We start from the raw sequence: 22,241 nt of genomic DNA on the forward strand, positions 1-22,241 counted from the left end.
AAGAGGTCATCGAAGAAGAATCGTAGAAAAACCTGGGAAGAATCAAGAGGGGAAAGAAATCAAAGTGGATGACTGATGTTACAGTGGAGACTGCAGAAGAGAAGAGAAGCCAAAATCAAGAAGAACAAAGATCTTTTAGGAGAACTAAACCGTTAATTCCAGACATCTGGCAGGAAAGACAAGGAACAATACAACAACAACATCTGCGAAGATGTTGAAAAAATATTTGTAAAGATATTTCAGCCACGAGTCGGTACTCTCAGAGATGTCAATGGCCAAATTATAACAGATAAACATTTGTTGATGTTGGCTACACAGAAGAACCTCTACTGCTATGAGTCAGACAGGCCCTGAGATCATTACCAAAGAAGAAAGCCACAGGAATTGATAACGCTGCAATGGAAATATTTCAAGATTCTGAAGGCGGTTCAGTTAAAATACTGACCAAATTATGACAACAAATCTGGAAAACAGCTCAATGGCCAGTAGACTGGAAGAGGTCAGTTTATATCCAAATACCAAAGAAAGGAAACAAGAAAAAGTGTACAAACTATCACACAAATATCACACGCCAGACTTAAGATCATTCAACGTAAATTAGAGCCTTACATGATAAGAGAACTGCCAGACGTACAGTGGTGCTTGAAAGTTTGTGAACCCTTTAGAATTAATATTTTATATATTATATATAACTTCATCAGAATTTCACACAAGTCCTAACAGTAGATTAAGAGAACCAAATTAAACAAATGAGACAAAAATATTAGACTTGGTCATTTATTTATCGAGAAAAATGTGTTTTTATCTGTGAGTGGCTAAAAGTATGTCAACCTTTGCTTTCAGTATCTGGTGTGACTCCCTTCTGCAACAATAACTGCACCTAAACGTTTCTGGTAACTGTTGATTAGTCCAGCTCATCGGCTTAATGGAATCAACACAGCTTTATTATGTTGGTCGGTTTCCTCCCATGAACTGCTGCGTCAGGTCCTTCCACATATTAGGACTTGTGTGAAAATCTGATTAAGTTTTTGGTCAAATTTATGCAAAAATATCGAAAATTCTAAAGGGTTCACGAACTTTAAAGCACCACTGTACAAGCAGGATTCAGGAAAGGTAGAGGACCAAGAGACATCATTGCAGATGTGCGCTGGATAAAAGAAAAAGCCAAGGAGTTCGACAAGAAAGTCAACATGTGTTTCATTAACTACAGCAAAACCTTAAATTCTGGAATATCGTCGGGAAAACCGGAATACCAGAGCATCTCTCTGTTCTAATTGTTCTAATAAGGAATCTCTACACTGATCAACAAGCCACAGTCATGACAGAAAATGGACAAACAGAATGGGTCCACGTCGGAAAAGGAGTTAGGCAGGGCTGCCCACTATCACCACACCTGTTCAACCTGTATGCTGAACATATAGTAAGAGAAGCAAGACTGGAGGAAGAAGATCAAAGATTCAGGATTCGTTGAAGAAAAAGCTGTAAGATCTGAAGGCCCTTATAAGGAAAGTTAAAGAACGAAGTGAAACAATGAGACTTCAGTTCAACATAAAGAAGTCTGAGGTTATGACAACAAAAAGACGGCTAACTTTACCACTGATGGAGACGACGTGGAAGTGGTGGACAGCTTTTGCATAACTCGGATCAATTATTAACAACCAGGATCCAGCACTCAAGAATTCTGACCCAGATTGGCGCTCGGCAGAACAAGGATGAAGGAGCTTTAAAAGATCTTTAAATGCAGCGTTTTGTCTCTACAAACAGAGATCAGAACTGTCCAAACTGTGGTCTTCTCTGTGGTTCTTTATGGCTGTGAAAGCTGGACAATAAACAAGTAAGACAGGACACTTATAGAGGCCTTTGAGGTTTGGTTTAGCAAAGACTTCTTAAGAATTCCTTGGACGGCAAAGAAAACAAATGGATCTTTGAACAAATCAAGCCTCACCCCTCACTTGAAGCCCACATGGTCAAACTGAAGGTCTTATTTTGGACACATTCCAAAAACCAGTTCTTTGGAAAAGACCTTTATGCTTGGAAGCGTTGAAGGAGAAAAAGAGGAAGAGGACGACCAGCTACAAGATTGGAGGATACAATCAGAGGAATCATAAACAAGCCTGAAAAGCCAGGAGACCCAAACAGAAGAAAGGCTATTCTGGAGGAACACGGTCCATAGAGTCGCCAAGAGTCGGAAACAACTTGATGGCATTTAATAATAACAATAATAATAATGTGTTTGTTTCTATTTCCACACCTTCCTCTCCTCAAGGAAGCCCAGTTTTATTTGCAGCCATCATCCAATACAACAAATCACTGCACATGAAGATCTTTTCAAACTCCTTCATCCTTGTTCTGCCGACGTTTGACTTAACGATACTTTGTTAAACTAACTCAGGTGTTGCTGGAGGAATTTAACAAATCCATGTCACATCTGGAGGCGTCCAGAAGAAATCTAGAACCAAACTTTGTTCTTCAAACTAGCTAAAAAGATATCAATTACTTTGAAAAGAAGATTTGATCTTCGTTATTCTTTTTTTTTATGGTATTAATGATTGTTTGCATTCACTCTAGTGGGGTGCGGCATTTTTACAGGTAAAAACACACTTACTATCCAGATAATGGTTTTAATCTGCTTAGAGGCTTTGTTCACATAGCAGGTAAGAGTGGCCTAAATCTTTTTCTTCATATGTAACACAGATGTGTGTCTGTGTGTCAGTTTGAACAGCAAAAAACACCCTGAATCTGAAAATTTGGTGCTGAAATCCGATACGTATCCCATATGCGGCAATGTGACTCAGACTGAACAGCCAGATCGGAATTCATGCGACTTTTACGTCAATCCAACTCGACACTTGTCATCATTTCGCGCTGCTGAGACTCATAAATATTTAGGTTGATGTTTCTGTACAAACACTTAGAAGAGACTCGTCCAAAACCCTCTGTGTTCAAAGAGATTTAGAAAGAAATGTCCGAACGCGGCCGCAGGAGAACGAGGCTGCAGCGTCAAAGAACAGTTAAAAGTCTGAAAGCAAAGTTTAAAGAATCCGAGGACGCGAACCAAAGAAGTGACCGCGCCCTTTTTACGGCTCCAACACATTCTGGGTGATGAGCCCAGCTGTCAGTCAGTGAAGCTTCATGATGGCTCCTGTGATGCTGGTGAAGATGAAGCTGATCCTCTGGGAGCGACTGGCGTTCGTTGGCAGTCGTGATTGTTTACCTCTGGATGAGCCGTGAAGCAGCGTGACGCTCTGTTCTTTAGTGCATGCGGGTCGGTTTAGGAGCTGATCTGTTCAGACTGATGTCGCATACAGATCACATTTAAAAGATAATCTGAACAGCCAAACAAAAAAAATCAGATTTGGTGAGAAAATCAGATTTGGGACACATTTACCTGCAGTGTGGACGAAGCCAAAGACTCTTGCACTTATTAAATATCACGAAATATACAGCGTACCATGAAACTGCCTTTGAACATCATGTTTAATTGTTGTCAAATGGAAAGTACATCTGTGGTCTATTAAACCTTTCAGCAGCTTTGGTTGCTTAAAAATTGATTCTCAGCAGCTGAAGACGTTTCCTCAAAACAACCAAACGCTTGAGAAAGGCAGAGAGGACTAAATGTAGGCTGGGTAAATGAAGTGCTGTATGGGTGAGAATAACAGGCAGGCATGAGGGAGAGAGAGAGAGGGAGAGAGAGAGAGAGAGAGAGAGAGAGAGAGCGAGAGAAGGACGCGGGCCTGTTTGAGCAGTCGGCTGAAACTCGCTGAAGGTGAAGCGAATGTGAAATGAGTTGCCTTCGTGCCAGACATGCTCTCATTAGGACCCTCCCAGCTACATCAGCCTCCCTCTGACCCGTCTCTCCTCCGCCGCACTCCTCCCTCATTCACTCCATCCCCCTATTTTTTTCTCCTCCACTGCGCTTCTCCTTCAAATCACCCTCTCTTTTACTGATAATGCATTCCTCCATTAAAATCTTCCTCGCACTCTTCACCACCACTATGCTCTCGTTATTTCCTCCATCCATCCCTCCTTCTCCTTTCGTTCGTTCCCTTTCTCCTGCCCTAATACACTGTTTTTCTGCTCCACGCGCTACATTCATCCTGTTAAATCACTTCTCCCACACGCGGAGACGCCTCAAGCCCTTCTGAACCCTGATCACAACTAACAGCAATGAGCACGAAATAATCTGATAAAGGCAGAAAATCAGATTTTGGCAACGATTCGCCGAACATGTTTACAAGCACTGAAGAAATCTGATAATGGGAAACCTCAGAGTACATGAGTCAGACAATTACTGCATTTCTTTCTAAATAATGACGCATGCAGCCTTTTAAACCCGCCGAAGGAGAAGCATACGAGGCAAAACTGAACAATATTCTTTTTTAAATGGTTTGTTTTAATGGAAATGTTTTATTTCATTTTTTAATTTTATTTATTATTTTGTTTTTATGGCTCTAAATTGCATATAATGCTGTGTAACCATTTTGTGGTTCAAGTACTATTCAGGATGGATTAGTTTTACATGGGGAGGCAGGTAATATGATTTTACCATCTGTAATGTTTATGACCAATCTGCACGGGACAAAAATATAAATTACAGAGATGGACGTGGCTACTCGAGTACACTGCAGCCACACCAAAAAGGCATTTAATTTGATCGCAGTTTAATAGCAATTTCCCCAAACATCTACCTAACTGTGTCGAGTAAATGCAACGTGTCATTATCTTAGGAAATTATACTCAATTTACACGTTTACCTGTTTTAATAAGTCAAACGCCTGATTTGGCTCCAAAGTGACTCGAGTAAAAGCTTCTTCGAGCTTCTATACTTAAGAAAAAATGCAAAAACTCATTTTTCACAGGACGAGATGGAATATTTACACACATATTATATAAACACAGGATTAACGTAACTTGGAGTTATTTCTAAAGTCTGTTTTACAGCATGAAATTACTAGAACCTGAGATTATTTCCACAGTTTGTTTTACAGCACTGGATTAATATAACCTAGTGTTATTTCTAGTGCTGGTTTTAGAGCATGAGATTAAATTAACCTGTTATTTTTACAGTTAGTTTTATAGCACAGGATTAACATAACCAGGGATTACTAATACATTTAGTTTTACAGAGCTGAATTAACATAACATCTAGTTATTTCTATTGTTTGTTTAACAGCACGGGACTAATATAACCTAGTGTTATTTCTAGTGCTGATTTTAGAGCATGGGATTAATATAATCTGTTATTTCTACAGATAGTTTTATAGCACAGGATCAACATAACCTGGGATTATTTCTATGGTCCATTTTATGGCACATAATTAATATAAACTAGGATTATTTTTAAGGCTAGTTTTATAGCATGGGATTAATAGAACCTGGGGTTATTTATACAGTTTGTTTTACAGCACTGGATTAAAATAACCTAGTGGTATTTCTCCTGTTTGTTTTAGAGCATGGGATTAATATAATCTGTTATTTCTACAGTTAGTTTTATAGCGCAGGATTAACATAACCTGGGATTATTTCTATAGTTTACTTTATAGCACAGGGTTAACATAACCTGGGATTATTTCTATGGTCCATTTTATGGCACATAATTAATATAAACTGGGATTATTTCTAAGGTTAGTTTTATAGCATGGGATTAATATAACCCGAGGTTAATTCTACAGTTTGTTTTATAGCACTGGATTAATATAACCTAGTGTTATTTCTCCTGTTCATTTTAGAGCATGGGATTAATATAATATGTTATTTCTACAGTTAGTTTCATAGCACAGGATTGACATAACCCATGTTTTTTCTATTGTTTACTTTATAGAACAGGATTAACATAACCTGGAATTACTGATATAGTTTGTTTTACAGAGCTGAATTAACATAACCTATGGTTATTTCTATGGTTTGTTTAATTACTCGGGATTAATGTTACCTGGGGTTATTTCTAGAGGACATTTTATAGCAGTTAAAAGCTCCTGGAATATTTACAGACATTTCGTACCATTACTGACATGTGGGATTCAAGCTGAAACCACTGAGGAGCACCGGTAATAAGTACAATACCCATGAAAAGCATGAAAAACTATATTTAAGGAGTATTTAAGTGATTAATTTAGTCTAAATTAAGAGTTTACTGCTTCTCTGATTAATCTGATTATCGAGCCAAAATGCAGGCCTCTTTATCGGATTTCTTGAAATTCAATAACAGCTTTAATCCAGTGTGAGAAATCGTAAAACGCTGTTTAAACGAACGCTAGAAAAATGGGGTAGCTGTCAAAATCTGATGATGACTGTATGATTCGTGGGTATGTAAATACACTCAATACTGTACATATGAAGTTGATGTGCACTCATGTCTTCATTTAATGAGCCAGAAACCACAGAAGGAGAAAGAAATATTATTTCAGTTCACGTCCAGCTGTCTCTAAACATGCGGCTGCAGGAGGAAACCCTCGCCAAACATCATGATGTGCTCCAGGGACTCGTGCACCAGAATTACGAAGATGGCGCAGGATCATTGGGCTATTTCTGTGCATTCTCATAGCTCCACGCTGCTGAAAGAGTTATGACCAAGCTGCTGAAACGACAACACTCTGCCTTAATAAGCCACTGTGGCACAGCGAGCTGTCATCATTTTTTATTTAGCATGAGCGCGTTGAGAATACAGCAGCACGGCAGGCGGATGACTCATTAAGTGGGTGAATGTTGGCTTATGGAAATTTAAGTGTGAATAGGCGGGAATTCCTTGACACTTCTCGACAGCGTCGCAGGAGAGGGACTGCAGGCCCTGTACTCACGGATCGATGGTGATCTTGATCATGGACATGTTCTTGTCTCTTTGCTTGTTATCAGCTGCGTTGACTGTAAAGAGGGAAGAAGAAGCAAACGTAAGACACAACGTCTAACTATGAACAGGCCGCTTCATTAACCCTAACAAACCATCCGTTCTGAGCTGCTGTCTTTTTCTCCTTTAACTTCAACTCATTAAAATCTGCCCCCAGAGCAGCTGGCGAGCATGCATGTCCACGCTGGTCACAGTGAAATGAATCGGCTAGTGGAGCTGAAGCTTTGTGTGAGCTGCTGTTTTCTATCACTGTATAAAAGAAGCTCCAATGCAGCCTTTATTGCTAGACTTCACACTAGAGACGCACGGATACCACTTCTTCCCTTCTGACACGGATACCTGATCCTGTACTGGCCGATACCGAGTACCGATACTAACCTAACCTGATTTTTATACAATTACATTTGTAAAATATTTTATTTTTGGTAAAATCTATGTTCTGCGTCACAAATAAAACACAATCAGCTTGGCTAGATTGCATTTACTTGTTGGATTATATTTATTAGATACTTAAATTTGTTTTTGTTTATTTACTGTATATAATTAGTATTTACTGTTATATAATTAGTTATAAGAACCACGTTTAACAACGTAAGTAAATGTAAAATATCCTTATTGATCAAAACAGCTAAAAACAAAACTGAAACCTGTGGTGTTTACACATCGGCACACCGCAGCTTCTCTGGCTCAAAAACGGAGCTGAATGTAGTTTCACATTCAAATCTCTCGAGTTGTTTGTCTCACACTTGCGTCTTGTTCACTCGCGCTCCACCTCTGACATCAGTTCAGTAGATATCACCGTCGTTTACGCTGTGAGTATAAGCGACCTTCAGTGTTTTTTCTGGCTCGGATGAAGCGACGGGCCGCGAATCCTCGCTGCTGAGTGATACAGCTGACTAACGCAGATACAACGCAGGCAGAGATAGTGAACGCACAGGCCCGGCTAGAGGGCTGCTATGCTAAAGGCTAAAACAAGGCTAAAGGCTTCATTACGCTGAGAGTCCGGCGGTTCCTTATGCTCTCTCAGCAACATTAACTCAGACTGTGAGTGACCACACAGCAGGCAGACTGAGTGATTACTGAAAGAAGCAGCTCAGCTGCTCAAGGAAGCGGCTCCGTTAGCACGTCCTTAACACCAAAAACTGCCAGTACGTCTTGTTCACTCACCATGAGCATTTAAAACACAAGATTAACAACCTGGGGTGATGTCTATGGGCATTTTATAACTACTTCCATAAGGTTATTTCTACAGGTTAATAATAGCACTTGATTAATATAACCTGTTTTTTTTACTGTAGCCCATTTATAGCACTGGATTAACATAATCTGGGGTTAGTTTTCAGCGCACTACCGTGTTTTCTATCACTGTGTGGAAGAAGCTCCATGACATTTTATGACCACTGTAATCTAACTTCCAAAAGTCCAGTCCTTCATTTACACACACTGCAGTGAGTTGACCTGTTAAGCTGCAGTCGCAGTAAAAATGCGCAGTTTGTGTCGGATATTCCTATCCATGCGTTTGCTTTCTCAAAAAAATCATTTTGGCTATGTTAGATCATGTTCTTTACATCTAAACGAATGTGACGACTGCTTTCCTGAACGGCAGAAATGGCCATTTTTTAGGCAGAGACTCAGATGAATCACTTAACAGGGAGAATAATCCTCTCCAAAGACTTCAAAAGGCCTTTCTGATGTGGTCAGCTCCACCATGACATCAGTGAAAAACACGGCATGACACATTCGAATGGACGGAAAATTCAGAATGTCATGAATCATGCTGGTTTAGTTATTACCCACAGTAAATGACTTCTTTAAAGGAGAATTCCACCACTATTTCAAAATTTCTGCGGAATTCTCTCAATAAGATGCAAACAAAGTTATTCAGAGTGGTTTGGTGTGAAACGTTCTGTTCCAGAGAAACTTAGTCAGAACTGTTCACAGTGGTGGTGATAGGAACCAGACGTCCACCTCTAAAAGCCCCCTCACAGAAAGTTACTACATGAAATGGTTATGAATTCACTGCCTGATGACTGAGACACTGTTTTATGATAGTTCTGTGATGATATCTGGCCTAAAACATTGTTACAAAATCTATTCATGGTGAAGGGGTACATGCAGGACGCTGTGAGGCAAATTAGTCCCAAAAAAAAAGGAAGTTTTCTAATTTACCCCTATTTTACCATCATTAACATTCCATATAAAAACTCAGAAGACTCGTGTAGGTTCACTAGTGGTTTTGAATAGTAAATAAAATGGCTATATTTGTGTTGCAGACATGACAAACCCTGGTTCCCATCACCAATTGAACATTTCACATCTTGATCATGGAATTATGCATAGAAAATCTGAAAATTTGGTGGAATTCCCTTTTCAGAGGACAAAACACCACTTTCAGCCAAGCAAATGCACAAATGTATGCTTGTAAAATGAATAAGTAAGGCAATGCATCCATCACGATCTAGCAGCTGTCTAAATCTGCTAGACAGTGGCATCATTTCAACATCTGATGTAATGGAGAAGTGAAGTATCCAGAAGAAAATCAGAAATAAACTGAATTACAGACAGAAAGCCTGTTAGGGAAAGTAGCGGATATCGACTTACCGAGGATTTCATCAAAGATTTTATACAGTCCAGGGACATAAGTGATCTCCCGCAAGTTCATTCCGATCTCTTCATCAAAGACCCACATTTGCTGGAAAGAACACAGACAAGAAGTACAAACAGATCAAACTGAGTGCAGGGAGTAAAAACGGAGCTGTGTGGATTCAAAACTCACTCAGAGGGCAATTCTGCATCTGTTTATGCCTGAGCCATATTGAGTAGACTAGTGAAATCTCAATCAGAGCGCAATCAGGTCTATTATGCGTGTTTTAAAAGAAACTACTCGGTCCTTTGCTCCCGTTTCTGATCACAGAAAAATGTCAGGAGCTGAGTCTTGAAATCCATTATGATCAATAATGTAAACATTTAAAATCCAAACAATCAGCGTGAAACATTGGAAATGTAAACTGCATGTCTGATACGCCACTTGCTGTCTTTTCAGCATCTCTCATTTACCATCTTTTGAGGAAAACACTGTCAGGTATCTGTGTGCAGTCTGTCAGAGTAAAGTGGGCGTGGCTTGTGCTATGGACCCACCCACCCTCAAATGACTAGGCCAGGAGTCGCAACCCAAATGATAAGAAGAGGCATTTTGTCCTTTTAGCAAAAATCAAACCACCTTGGGAGCCACAACACTTTATGTCCATTTTACCATCTTGGCTCTAAATATGTCTCAGTGTGTGCTGATGTTCTAGTATAGGTTAAAAATATAATACAAACAAAAACACAGACTTACTTTGCTCTGCTTTAAGCTTTAGCTCAGCTATACCTGCTTTTCTCGCATCTCCAGCAGGAAACTTTTCCTCAAAAGTGGAACATTTTCTTGTAAAATGTCTCTCAATGTTTGACTTTTTATGAGGCTGAAGTTGCTTCTCATTCACCAGATTCTTGTTCGAATTTTTCCGTTCCACCTTAAATGGAGCCTGAGGCACCAGAATGTAGGTGCTGAACCATTTAAGGTGGATCGGGAGAACCTGAATGAAAAACTGACTTCAGCTTTGCGATTTTTTGTGTTTCAGTTTGTCGTTCCAGATTAAACGTATCAGGAAACCAGCTGGAGTGATTATAAATGCAAATAAGTCCATTCGTCTCCAAATTATCGATGTTAGTCTTAAATCTTTCTCTTTGCCATTTCTTTAGCTATTAGCTAGGTTAGCTACTAGTGAGACTGTTGTCTGTGTTGCTATGGTGACCAGCAGTCTGTGCTGATCTTCAGGGTTAAAGGCTGAATCAGCAGTTCTACATTAACTCCAGAGTTTAAGACCATTTACTGTTAAACTGTGTTGAACGATCAGCAGAGCTTTATTTTACTGTAAAGGAGGATTATTTTACTTTCACCTACAAATCTAAATCTGCTGTGGAGCCACATGTTGCCGACCCCTGGACTGGGCTTTTCTCTGAAGATCTTACAAATTCTAAGCTTTGTGATTTTTGCGGTTTGTAAATTTAATAATAGAAATGACTCAAATCAGATAAGTATTAAAAAAGTGAAACATTAGTAATAAAAAATACTAGCAGAAAAAATAAAATAATTAAAGCGTAACTAAACTGTAAAAGTTAATAAAAATCAAAAGAAGATAAATGAAACAAAAGGAGGATGAGATTAAAAAAGGAAACTAAAATTAATTAAAATGACTGAAGTAAAAATAAAATAATCACAATACAAACGAGAATAAGAATATGAATAATAATGAATAAACATAAATAAACAGGAAAAAATAAATAACTAAAATAATGAAAAAAAGACAATAGTAGTGAAAATCAAGTAAACCAGTTGCTACTAACACTTGGAATTAGCTGTAACTGTTACAGTAACTGTACAAGTTTAACTAGTAATACCAGATTAACTACCACAGCATAGCCGCGACATGTCAGACAGCAAACAAGCCAGTCAGGCTGACCATGAACTGGGGGTGTGAGTGTCTGAGTGTCGGTGGTCTTATTTACTTCTCTCAGTGCTTTTCCATCATAGATATTCCTTCCTCTTTAAGTCTCCCCTTTGCAGCGTTTTTCTGGAGTTGCCTGTGTTGATTTATTTGCAGTGCGTTTGCGAAGATGTAGTCATTCTGATGAAAGTGTTTTCTGTGTTTGCAGCGCATTTATGAGCTTGTTTTTAATTGTACTGTGAATAGAGTCTTGTCAACCATCGTACATGTACCATGTAAACATTGCTAATGTCTGAAAACATGCCGTGAAAGCTAAGCTGCAAAAACAGTTTTGAATTCACTGTTTTTGTGATGTCACAACAACCAACACATCTGCCTATCCACCCTACAACAGTAGAGTCAGCCCCACCCATTAAGGCTGAAGCTATAAGGAGTGCTTCCCCAGAGGACAGAAATATTCTAAATGAGATCTCCTCTTGATCTCAGGTACTTCTCCTAGACACAGTGAAGTCCAGTTTGAGATCGGAGTGAGACATAAGCCATTTTCTCCTGTTTCTGAAATTCGGCTCCTGAGAAACAACCCTCAGATTTTCTCACTTTGATCAAAATATTGTCACACATACACCGATCGCACCACCACCACGTCAGTGTTACTGCAGCGCTGAGAATGATCCACCACCCAAATAGTACCTGCTCTGTGAGGGTCCATGGGGGTCCTGACCACTGAAGAACAGGGTAAAAGGGGGCTAACAAAGTATGCAGAGAAACAGATGGGCTACAGTCTGTAACTGTAGAACTACAGTGCACCTATATAGTAAGTGGAGCTGATAAAATGGACAATGAGCGTAGAAACAAGGAGGTGGTCATAATGTTATGTCTGATCGATGTATGGCTCTTTAGTGCCTGACTCGTCTCACCCCTGTCTCAGCTGAATAATATATCCACAAGAAAAGTGTGAGATCTCATGCAAAAGGAGAACTCATGCTTTTCTCCTTCATCACCAGAATTTAACAGTGAGATGCTGATGTTCATCTCCTCTTTTCTCCTAAGGGGGTTTAGGAGAAACAATTCAGAGATCTGCTTTATTTCTCTGAGATCCTATGGGTCGGTCTGGACTGCTTTCTGAATGAGGCACAGCCAAAGAGAACAGAGCTCATTTACATACGTCCGTCTTAAAGGAACAGTAAGCAAAACAGCCTGTTTGATCCTAAGAGATATAGTCAGGCTGGAAAATGGTCATGTGAACATGAGTTATGGCTGATACATTAAACCACACAAACCTCAACAGTGGACCTCAAGGGAAGCTCTATTCTGATTGGCTACGCCATTCAAAAAGGAGTCCAGGCTGAAACACACTGGCTGCGTTTACATGCGAAGATTTTTGCCGATCTGATTGAACACATTCCGATTACAGATTCAGTCTGTGGTGTTTATTCTCACTCTACTCAACAATCTGATGGAAAATCTCTGTTTACATGCTCACTACAAATAATCAGATCCAAAATGACGAGCATGCGTGGAGTAACCACTTGGTGTAGGCGTTACCATGACAACCAGCATCACGTGAGTCCAGTCAGAGTGAGATGAGCAGCAGTGAGCAGTGCTTGTGTTTAATTGCTTTAAAATGATGTCAGACTCAGGAAAACGTCCTTCACACGTCCTTATTAAAGAAGGCCGAGAGGAAGACGTCGTGTTCTGAGACTCATAAGCTGGACGTCCGTCCCACCGCCGTCTTTTAAAGATCAGAGCATAAACTTCGTCTCCTCTGCAGACCAGTTTCTGCTCCGCCATGTTGAACGGTATAAACTTTCACTGTGACGTGACGAACATGATCAGAACGGGCTTAAACTTTCCGATAGGGAATGTAATCAGATACAGGCGTTTACACGGTTATTATTCTTCTATTTAACAGATTATTTACAGGATTACCCACCTCGATCAATCGGATAGGAACTGTATTCCGAATGGCTTCAATCAAACTAGACTATTCCGATTGAAGTGCATACGTGGACGTATTCTATTCCGATTGAGCTATTAGTCAGTTTATTAACGGATTATTAGGCTGCATGTAAATGTGGCTACTGTATAACTTTATTATGAATAGGCGAGACTAAACCTCATGCATAGGTAGTAAACATGTTGGTTTTTGTGGCATCAAACAATTTGCAACGCGCAGTTTTTGCAGCTTAGCTTCCATATATGAACTGTGTGCACTTGGAAGAATACGTTTTGAAACTTCAACCAACCCTACATCAAACACTTTCATTCAAAATTTGTTTTTCTATGATATCAGCCTTTTAAAAAACAGGAGATCCGGTCTTTATGGAAGCAAACCGAACATTTCCACTACTGACTTTACTGAGCCAAGCCTCACCTGAGTGACGGGCTCCACTGAGCCGATGTAGGTGTCTGGACGGAGCAGGATGTGCTCCAGCTGAGTTTTCTTCTGGTACACGCGCTCCACAGACATCTTCTTGGAGCTCTCCTTCTTCGGCGGCTCGCTTTTCCCGCCTTCGCTTTTGCCGTTCGCCTCCTCCTTCTTGGCAGCATTGTTCTTATCAAAGAGGGTCTGTTGTTAGACACAGTGGCACAACTTTTGTTGCAGTAACAGAAAGACTCCAGGGCTCATTTAACACCTTATAGAAAGCTCTGAACAGTTACAACTTATACACAACACAAACATTTTAAACGCCAGGAAAAGTAAGTTTACGCTGTTCTCCAGATCTTCAAATATTGCTTGTAATACTGTTAATACTGACAGGATCCAGCATTGGGCAAGTCACAGAGTATAAGGCCCAATCCCATTTCACCGCTCGCCCCTACCTCTTCACCCTTAGCCCAAGTTCACACTTTGGGGTAGGGGGTCCCGATTCTTGTTGAGATAGAGGGGTAGGGCGAAGTGTTGGGGCTACATGACCCTCCAAACAGAAGTTTTTCAGAGACTCCAAACAGAGAGTTATGAGAAAAAAGAAAAACTGGTCAGACGGCTGAACGAGCGACCAAAGAAACCCACAAATCTGAGAATTTTTCAGTTAAAAATTACGATAACCACTGTATTATCTTAGTTTAATGTCGTTTAATGTATTATGGTTGTTTTCTTCATGACAAGCATGAAAAGTCACCAATACCATGCTAATGTTTCGGTAGCTAGCTAGCGAAATAACCCGTTCCACCTTAAATAGTCCAGCAGTTCTGACGCCTGAAGCGCCAGAATGTAACTGCTGCTCCATTTAAGGCGGAACGGGAAAATTCTAACAAGAAGCTGGAGAATATCTGACTTCAGCTTCATATCACTGAAGAATTAGGGGTGGGTGATAAATAATTGCCCCCCTCTTTGAAGGCATATGATGCCCTAAATGTAACTAAAGCCCAGCAGTGAGGAGCTGAACTTTACCCTCCTCTGCTGACACTGCAGACTGGCAGGGTCGCCTACAGAGCAGCGCTGGTAGCTGTTAATGAAGTAATGCTCTTTTTATTTGAGGGTCCCATTTCACAGAGGAAGATTTCAACCACTACCCCTTGTAACTCAATTCCAAGGGGCAAAGTGACACTCGAAAAGAAATGGGATTGGGCCTGAGTACCTTTGCATTTGGATGGATGAGAGATTACATTTCAATCTCATATTAATAAACTAGTGAGGAAGTGCAGACAGAAGCTTTATTACTATATCAGAATAAATGTATTTGCCAGAAAAAGAGTCGTGGAGGCGACTTTACTATCAGTACTGGACTACGGTGATGTAGCCTACAGACATGAGTCCACCAGTATCCTCAAACCACTGGACTCAATCAATCAATCTATCTGCCTTGTGGTTTATTACTGGCGACCCTCACAGCACTCACCACTGCAGACTGGATAATAAAGGTGGTTGGTCCTCAACAGCAGAACAACAGGAAACAGACTGGCTTATTTTTATTTATAAAAACGTCTCTATAAATAACAGAGACCTGCTCTAATAACTGCATCACCTGTCAGGTATCTAGAGTTTTTACTGAACTGGCAAAATTTGCTTTTAGCTGCAGAGAACCAGTGAGCCGGAATTCACTACAGGAGTACAAACTTTTAGGCTTTGTTCACACAGCAGGTAAAAGTGGTCCAATCTGATTTTTTTCTCCATATGTGACACAGATGTGTGTCTGTGTGTCAGTGTGAACAGCAAAAAAACAAACAGAATCAGACATTTTCAATTCTGATTTGAGACACTTTTGTATGTGTTACTGAAATCCGACCCGTATCCGATCTGCGGCAATGCGACTCAGTCTGAACAGGCAGACCAGAATTCATGCGACTTTTACGTCAATCCAACTCGACATTCGTCAGCATTTCGCACTGCTGAGACTCATCCAAAACCCTCTGTGTAGGAGAGCGAGGATACAGTGCCAAAAAAAAATGTTTAAAGAATCCGAGGACACGAACCAAAGAAGTGACCGCCGAACAACGAGCGCTTTTAACGGCTCGAACACATTCTGGGTGATGAGCCCAGCTGTCAGTCAGTGACGATTCATGATGGCTCCTGTGATGCTGGTGAAGATGAAGCTGATCCTCCGTTGGCGGTCATGATTGTTTACCTCTGGATGAGCCATGAAGCAGCGTGACACTCTGTTCTTTCGCTCATGCGGCTCAGTTTAGGAGCTGATCTGTTCAGACTGATGTCGAATTCAGATCACATTTAAAAGATAATCTGAACAGCCAAACAAAAAATCGGATTTGGTGAGAAAATCAGGTTTGGGCCACTTTTGCTGTGTGAACGTAGCCTTAGTCTCTAACCACCTTCAGACGGCCTGTAACTGTTTTAGTTGAGTTTAACTTTTCCTCTCTCCTTTTTCACTTTATTAATATTTTATTATTATTTTCTATTTACTTTTTTTTCTAATAATTTTATCTCAATTCTATTACTATTTTTATTTACTTGTTCATTCATTCATTCATTCATCATCTTTAAACACTTAATCTAGGGCTGCGGTAACAGTCGAGAGAGCAGAGAATCCCAGAGGACCCTGTCCACCGTAACTTCCTCCAGCTCTCCAGGGAACCCTGAGCTGCTCCCAGGCCAACTTGGAGATATAATCCCTCCAGCGGGTCCTGGGACGACCCCGGTGTCTCGTCCCAGTAGGCTGTGCCTGGTAAACCCCCACCGGGAGGCGTCCAGGGGGCCTGAACCACCTGAACTGGCTCCTCTCACTGTGGCTGCTTTAAATTTAAGTTTGCCCATTTATGCTTTTATGCTGAAAGCCTATTAATTGGTTTATTACCTTGTTTTTTTATAATTCTCTCTTGTAATCAAATCTTCATTGTTCTCTTACTTCTTTTGCCATTCATCTTCTTTTTAACTTGGCTTTTCTGTTCATTTGTTTATGTATTTTTCATTTCATTTTAGTTTAACCTGATCAAATTCCATTTTAATTTCTTTTTCGCTCCCTTTAATGTTGTAAATGCTCAGCTACACTGAAAATGAGGGTCACTCTCTGTGTATTTCTGAGTGAAAACAAAGGATGATTGATTGATTAACTGTTAAAAATGTCTCTGTTTTGGCAAAATAAGAATTTATTCATGTCAGCTGCCATTTCTGTTCTGTCAGATTTGACTGTGATTGATTTACACCCAGAAATCTACGAGCCAGAAACATACAAAAACAACCAAACGTACAACTGAATTACTGAGCAGACACTTAACTAGCTACACTGTGAAAAAATAAATAAATAACAGGTCGTTTTGACTTTAAAAACAGTTTGTAGACAACTGCTCCTCCAACACGAAGGGTATTAGTAGTGAGGTTATTCCTCTTTCTTGCAAGAACAGCCTCTACTCTTCTGGGAAGGTTTCAGACTTGATACTGTAGCATTGCTGTGAGGATTTGATTGTGCACAGCCACAAGAGCATTAGTGAGGTAAGGAACTTATGTTGGATTTATTAGTTCTGGATCACTCTAACTTACATGGTTATAGTGCAAATATGCTCTTTTATAAGCCTAATACAGTTATAAGCACTACATACAAACCATGTTATAGTAAATAAAGGCATAATAACAAAGTAATAACACATTTTTAATATAATCGTTCTCTAACAAATCTAATTTGCACAGGCGATCAGCCAAGACATGCTTGGTTTGCTTCTTTAGTGGTGCACTGTACCTAAAAGGCTAATATAATGTAACTCTATGTCACCCAAAAAAGCTTTTGGCCAACACAGACTTCCACCACTTGAGCTATCAGCCTTGCGGTTTCAGTGCAAAACTGACAAAACAAACTTCAGAAACCAAACACGTCTTGGCTGACTAACTACACTTGGGATAAGGGGTACGTTGTGTATTTTAATATTCTGTGAACTACTCCTTTAACACTGCTTTTATCCAGAGCTCACCATTACTAGGTTGTTTATAATGATCAAGCCACCTAGTAGAGCTTAGCTTAGTTTTTCTATCACTTCATATATTAATATGTCCAAAAAAAATCCAGATGCGCCTTCTAATAAGTCAGTTCTGATACTTTCAGGTGCACCTACTGTTGACAGAGGCGGATCCAGCTTGTACAATCTCCACAGACAAGCACTGACCAATAGAATAGGACAATCTGGAGCAGCACATGAGCCTAAGGTCACCATGCCCAATGCCAAGATGAGGGCTAGGGGGGTGTAAAGCCACCTGCATTGGGCTGTGGAACTGTGCTCTCTGGAGTGATGGAGCTCCATCCAATACCTTTAGGATGAGTTGGAGTGATCCAGAACTGACCAGTACCTGACATCACTAATGCTCAATCAAATCCTCACAGCAATGTTCCAACATCTAGTGTAAAGCCTTCCAAAAGAGTAGAGGCTGTTACTGCAGCAAAGGGGGACAAACTCACTATTAATACACTTAATTTCAGAAGAAACGCTGGATGAGAAGGTTCCTCAGTAGCTAGCTACAAACTTTTGGACCTAAAACTTAAATGGGAATTCCACCGATTTTTCAAAATTTCTACATAATTAACAGGTTAAGAGGTAAACAAAGTCATTCAGAGTGGTTTGATATGAAATGCTCCATTCTAGAAACCTTCAGAGTCAAAATTGTTCACAGTGGTGGTGATAGGAACCAAACGTCTGGACTGTTTAACGTCTTCACAGAAACTTATTACATGAAGTGGTTAGATATGCTGCCTGATGTCTGATATACTGTTTAATATATATTTTTAAAATCCATTCATGGTTTCATGGGTACATGTACGGCATTGTGAGACAAAACAGTCCTCAAAGAAAATGTATATTCCGGATTTACCACTATTTTACCATCAACAACACATGTAGGTTCACTGGTGGTTTTGGATAGTAAATAAAATTGGCTATATTAGGGTAGTAGACGTGGTGACCCCTGGTTCCTATCACTCCCATTGTAACTAAATCTAAGTTGGTAAGTTTTTCTCCAATTAATCATTTAACGCCAAACCACTCCGAGTGACTTTGTTTACATCTTCACCATTTAATTCTGTAGAAATTTTTGGAAAACGGGTGAAATTTCCCTTGAATGTGAGTCTGAACCCAACTGCTCGTCCACAGAGAACTTCAGTTCACGTCGAAGACTTACTTGGCTGCCCCCGTTTATTACTATTTAATCAATAACACTGAGTGGCTGCTACCAAAACAGCCAAGACCCACACTGTTTACATCTCAAACCCCATCTGATCACTTCTCATTGATCCGAATAAAAACAGCAAATCGAAAAAGCTTCCAGAAGAAACTCAAATCTGAACCAAACAAAAGGGCTTTGCAGAGCTCGCTTTTGTTAGCTGCAGAACGGGTAGTGTTAGCTAGTTAGCTCCTGAGGAGAACCCGACCAAACAACGGGTCAGTGTGTATTAATGTCAGAGAAAAAGGACACGAACCACATCTTAAAACTACTAAATCGTTGTTTTCTTGAGTTCTGGGCACTTCGCGAACTATAGTTGGTCATTTTGTAGGAGTTAACATTAGCGACAGCAGGCTACGCTAGCCCAGCACGAAGCTGAAGTCGGCTTCTTGTTCGAATTCCCCCGCTCCACCTTAAATGGCGCAGCAGTTCGATTCTGGCGCCTCAACGCCAGAACGTTAACTGCTGAGCATTTAAGGTGGAACGGGGGATTTCGAACAGGCAAGCCGGCTAAAGCTGCTAATGTTAGCTAGCGAGCTCAGCGCGCATTTCCTGAAGAGAAAAAGATAGCTAGGTATGGTAATAACAACAACACTGTGTGGACGTTTATACGCTACAACGCGTTTATTACAAGCTTATTAATGATCCTTTTTTTACTCACCACCCAGGTCAAAGCCCCGCTTCCTGCAGCACCGTTGGACATTTTCCTATTGTGTCTTCCAAGGCTGGTGTGATGTTTAGCTTAAAAAATGATCAGTCTTCGTAAAAAAATTCCATAAATTCAGCTATACGGCCTCAAACGCTGTCTCCCATGTGAACCGCACAGGAGAGCCGTAAAAATGGATGGTGTTTTTTTTCCCGAGGAGGCGGTTACATGGAGACGGCTTTCCCGGAGAGGCGAGTGATATTTCGGCTATTGTTAAAATCGACAACCGCTTACTTACCGCACAAGGCCCGGATGTCCTACTACTACAACTAAGTCAGAGGACTTCTTTACCGGCTAGAAGGTGTTCGCTGTACAAAAACACGCGTTACTTTTTCCGTGACATCCTAATAATGTAAAAAAACGATAACATTTCCTCCGCTGCGATGCCCTTTTCATGTGTGCCGCTGGATTATTGCCACATTCCTGGATTTTCATTCAGAAACAATAAACAGTGCCGCTACGTCCGTCCGGCTTCAGACGAGCCCCGAAGTCCCAGCCGGCCAATAGGAACGGAGGAAGTCCGAGGCGCCACCGAGTGGACCAATAGAAATCGAGAAAGCCCACCCTGCGTGTACACACACGGCAACGGGAGGCAGATTTAAGCTGCGTCCAAAACCACATACTACACTAATGAATGGGCGTCGATTGGCGGTATATGTTTCACATACCATTTAGTGTGGTAGTGTGCGGCTTTGGACGCAGCTTTAGACTAGAAAAGTGCATTTCCTGAAATAAATGCAGTGATTGCGCAGCCTAATCAAATCCAAGGTGGTTGCTATGGTGTCTGCCGGGCGGTTACTATCTGAGAACTTGTAAAGAGGAGAATTACCGCCCTGCAATGTCTTCTGGGATTCTCAAACGCTAGAGGGCGCTCCCGAGCGAGTCAAAAATGAATGGGTTGATGTGGAGCATTTGAGCAAAATCATAGTTTATAAATGCTGAAACATTTTTAATGTAAAAGAACGTAATCATTTCCTGAACACAGAGCAGCTACATTTTAACACCGCTGTTATATTTTTAAGAGCTTTTAAACTCGAGTTATAGGAGTTTAAAACGGCGCCTCACATACGTTCATGACGTCTGTGAGCGCAAACAGCCAATGAGCTGCTCCGCTCACCAACCAATCAGCAGTCACTAGCTGTAAAGCCAGCGTCCTGCTGCCCAAAACCCGTGTACTGTAGAAAAAAAGATAATATATAGGTACGTTTTCTTTGCTTTTTAGTGAAATACATTATCCTACTCTCTAAAATTAAAGAAACATTCTGGGCGACTGATTAGAAACTAGTTTAACTTTTCGTTTTTTGCCGTTGAGCTCCATATACTCCCATTCATTGAGGACTCACTCGCGGGCGCCCTCTGCTGTTTAGCAGTCCTGTTTCTTATATAACGGCGGGAATAGGAAGTGGCCAGGCTCCTCAAAAAACGGCTCTGGTTACTATAGTATTTTAGGTGGCTGCTACGGTGTTGCTATGTGGTTGCTATGGTATCCCAGGTGGTTGCTAGAGTGTTGCTAGGGTATCCCAGGTGGTTGCTAGGGTGTTGCTAGGTGGTTGGGTTGCTATGGTATCCCAGGTGGTTGCTAGGTGGTTGCTATGGTATCTCAGGTGGTTGCTGTGGTATCCTAGGTGGTTGGGTTGCTATGGTATCCCAGTTGGTTGCTATGTGGTTGATATGGTATCCCAGGTGGTTGCTAGAGTGTTGCTTGGGTATCCCAGGTGGTTGCTAGGGTGTTGCTAGGTGGTTGGGTTGCTATGGTATCCCAGGTGGTTGCTAGGTGGTTGCTATGGTATCCTAGGTGGTTGCTATGGTGTTGCTACATGGATGCTATGGTTCTCGACATGGTTAATAGGGTATTGCTAATGGACTTTTATCACCATGACATAAGTTGGGTGCACAATGGGGAAAAAACTGTCATTTAATGATGACTGTATGGAAACCATTCATCCGGTCAAAAATCTGTATGCATGCGCAGCATTCCTAATCAGACTGAGCAATCCGGAGTTGGAATGGTGTCGATATGTAGAAAACTGAGGGATGAGTTAGCGGACAAAAATCCAGCAGAAAAATAAAAGAAAGAATAATAATGCACCGTCGGATTACAGTGAGGCTGCGCGTTGCAAAGCTATGAAGAATGCAGTGAAGAAAGACTACATTTAGTAAAGTGGCTGCAATAAACTGTTAAAAAAATCGCTTACTATTATAAACCAGCTGCTGTTAATGAACCCTGTTTTACAGCTGTAAATAAATATTAAAGGGGAATTCCACCTATTTATCAGAATTGTTCACAGTAGTGGTGATGGGACCCAGGCAGCAGAAGTGTTTTTAAGCCCTCTAAAAGCTCCTTCTTTACATGAAATGGTTAAGAATAGGTCGTCTGATGCTCAAGACACTGTTTTATAGTTTTGATATGAAGTTTAGCAAAGCAATGCGTAATCACTAATAAATGAGGTTATGAAACTATAAACGCTATTGGGTAAACTGCAGAGTCATGGCATCGGTTTCCTAATTTTAGGTTGATGACCTAAATGACCTAAATTTTTTTCTCTTGTGTTAAATGAAATTACTAAAGCGCTGCATTGAGTAACATAGATCATATACATGTAT

The 22,241-nt window shown here is 40.6% G+C and overlaps 1 protein-coding gene across 4 annotated transcripts in view; it reads right to left on the reverse strand.

Annotated features, from left to right (window-relative positions):
* top2b (DNA topoisomerase II beta) overlaps nt 1–22,241 on the reverse strand; it is a 64,766-nt gene that overhangs the window by 41,327 nt on the left and 1,198 nt on the right. The window contains exons 1-4 of one of the 4 annotated variants that reach the window (XM_036567682.1): nt 19,593–20,135; nt 13,706–13,885; nt 9,446–9,536; nt 6,798–6,861 (exon numbers count right to left, since the gene is read on the reverse strand). In XM_036567682.1, coding sequence (XP_036423575.1) covers nt 6,798–6,861; nt 9,446–9,536; nt 13,706–13,885; nt 19,593–19,634 — 377 coding nt within the window. In that variant the 5' untranslated portion in view covers nt 19,635–20,135. Of the gene's footprint in view, nt 1–6,797; nt 6,862–9,445; nt 9,537–13,705; nt 13,901–19,592; nt 20,136–22,241 lie in introns of those variants that run through there. The other 3 variants (XM_036567681.1, XM_036567680.1, XM_036567679.1) reach the window with 3 other exon arrangements.

The sequence above is a fragment of the Colossoma macropomum genome, unplaced genomic scaffold (genome assembly GCF_904425465.1).
Source record: "Colossoma macropomum unplaced genomic scaffold, Colossoma_macropomum, whole genome shotgun sequence".
NCBI lineage: Eukaryota > Metazoa > Chordata > Actinopteri > Characiformes > Serrasalmidae > Colossoma > Colossoma macropomum.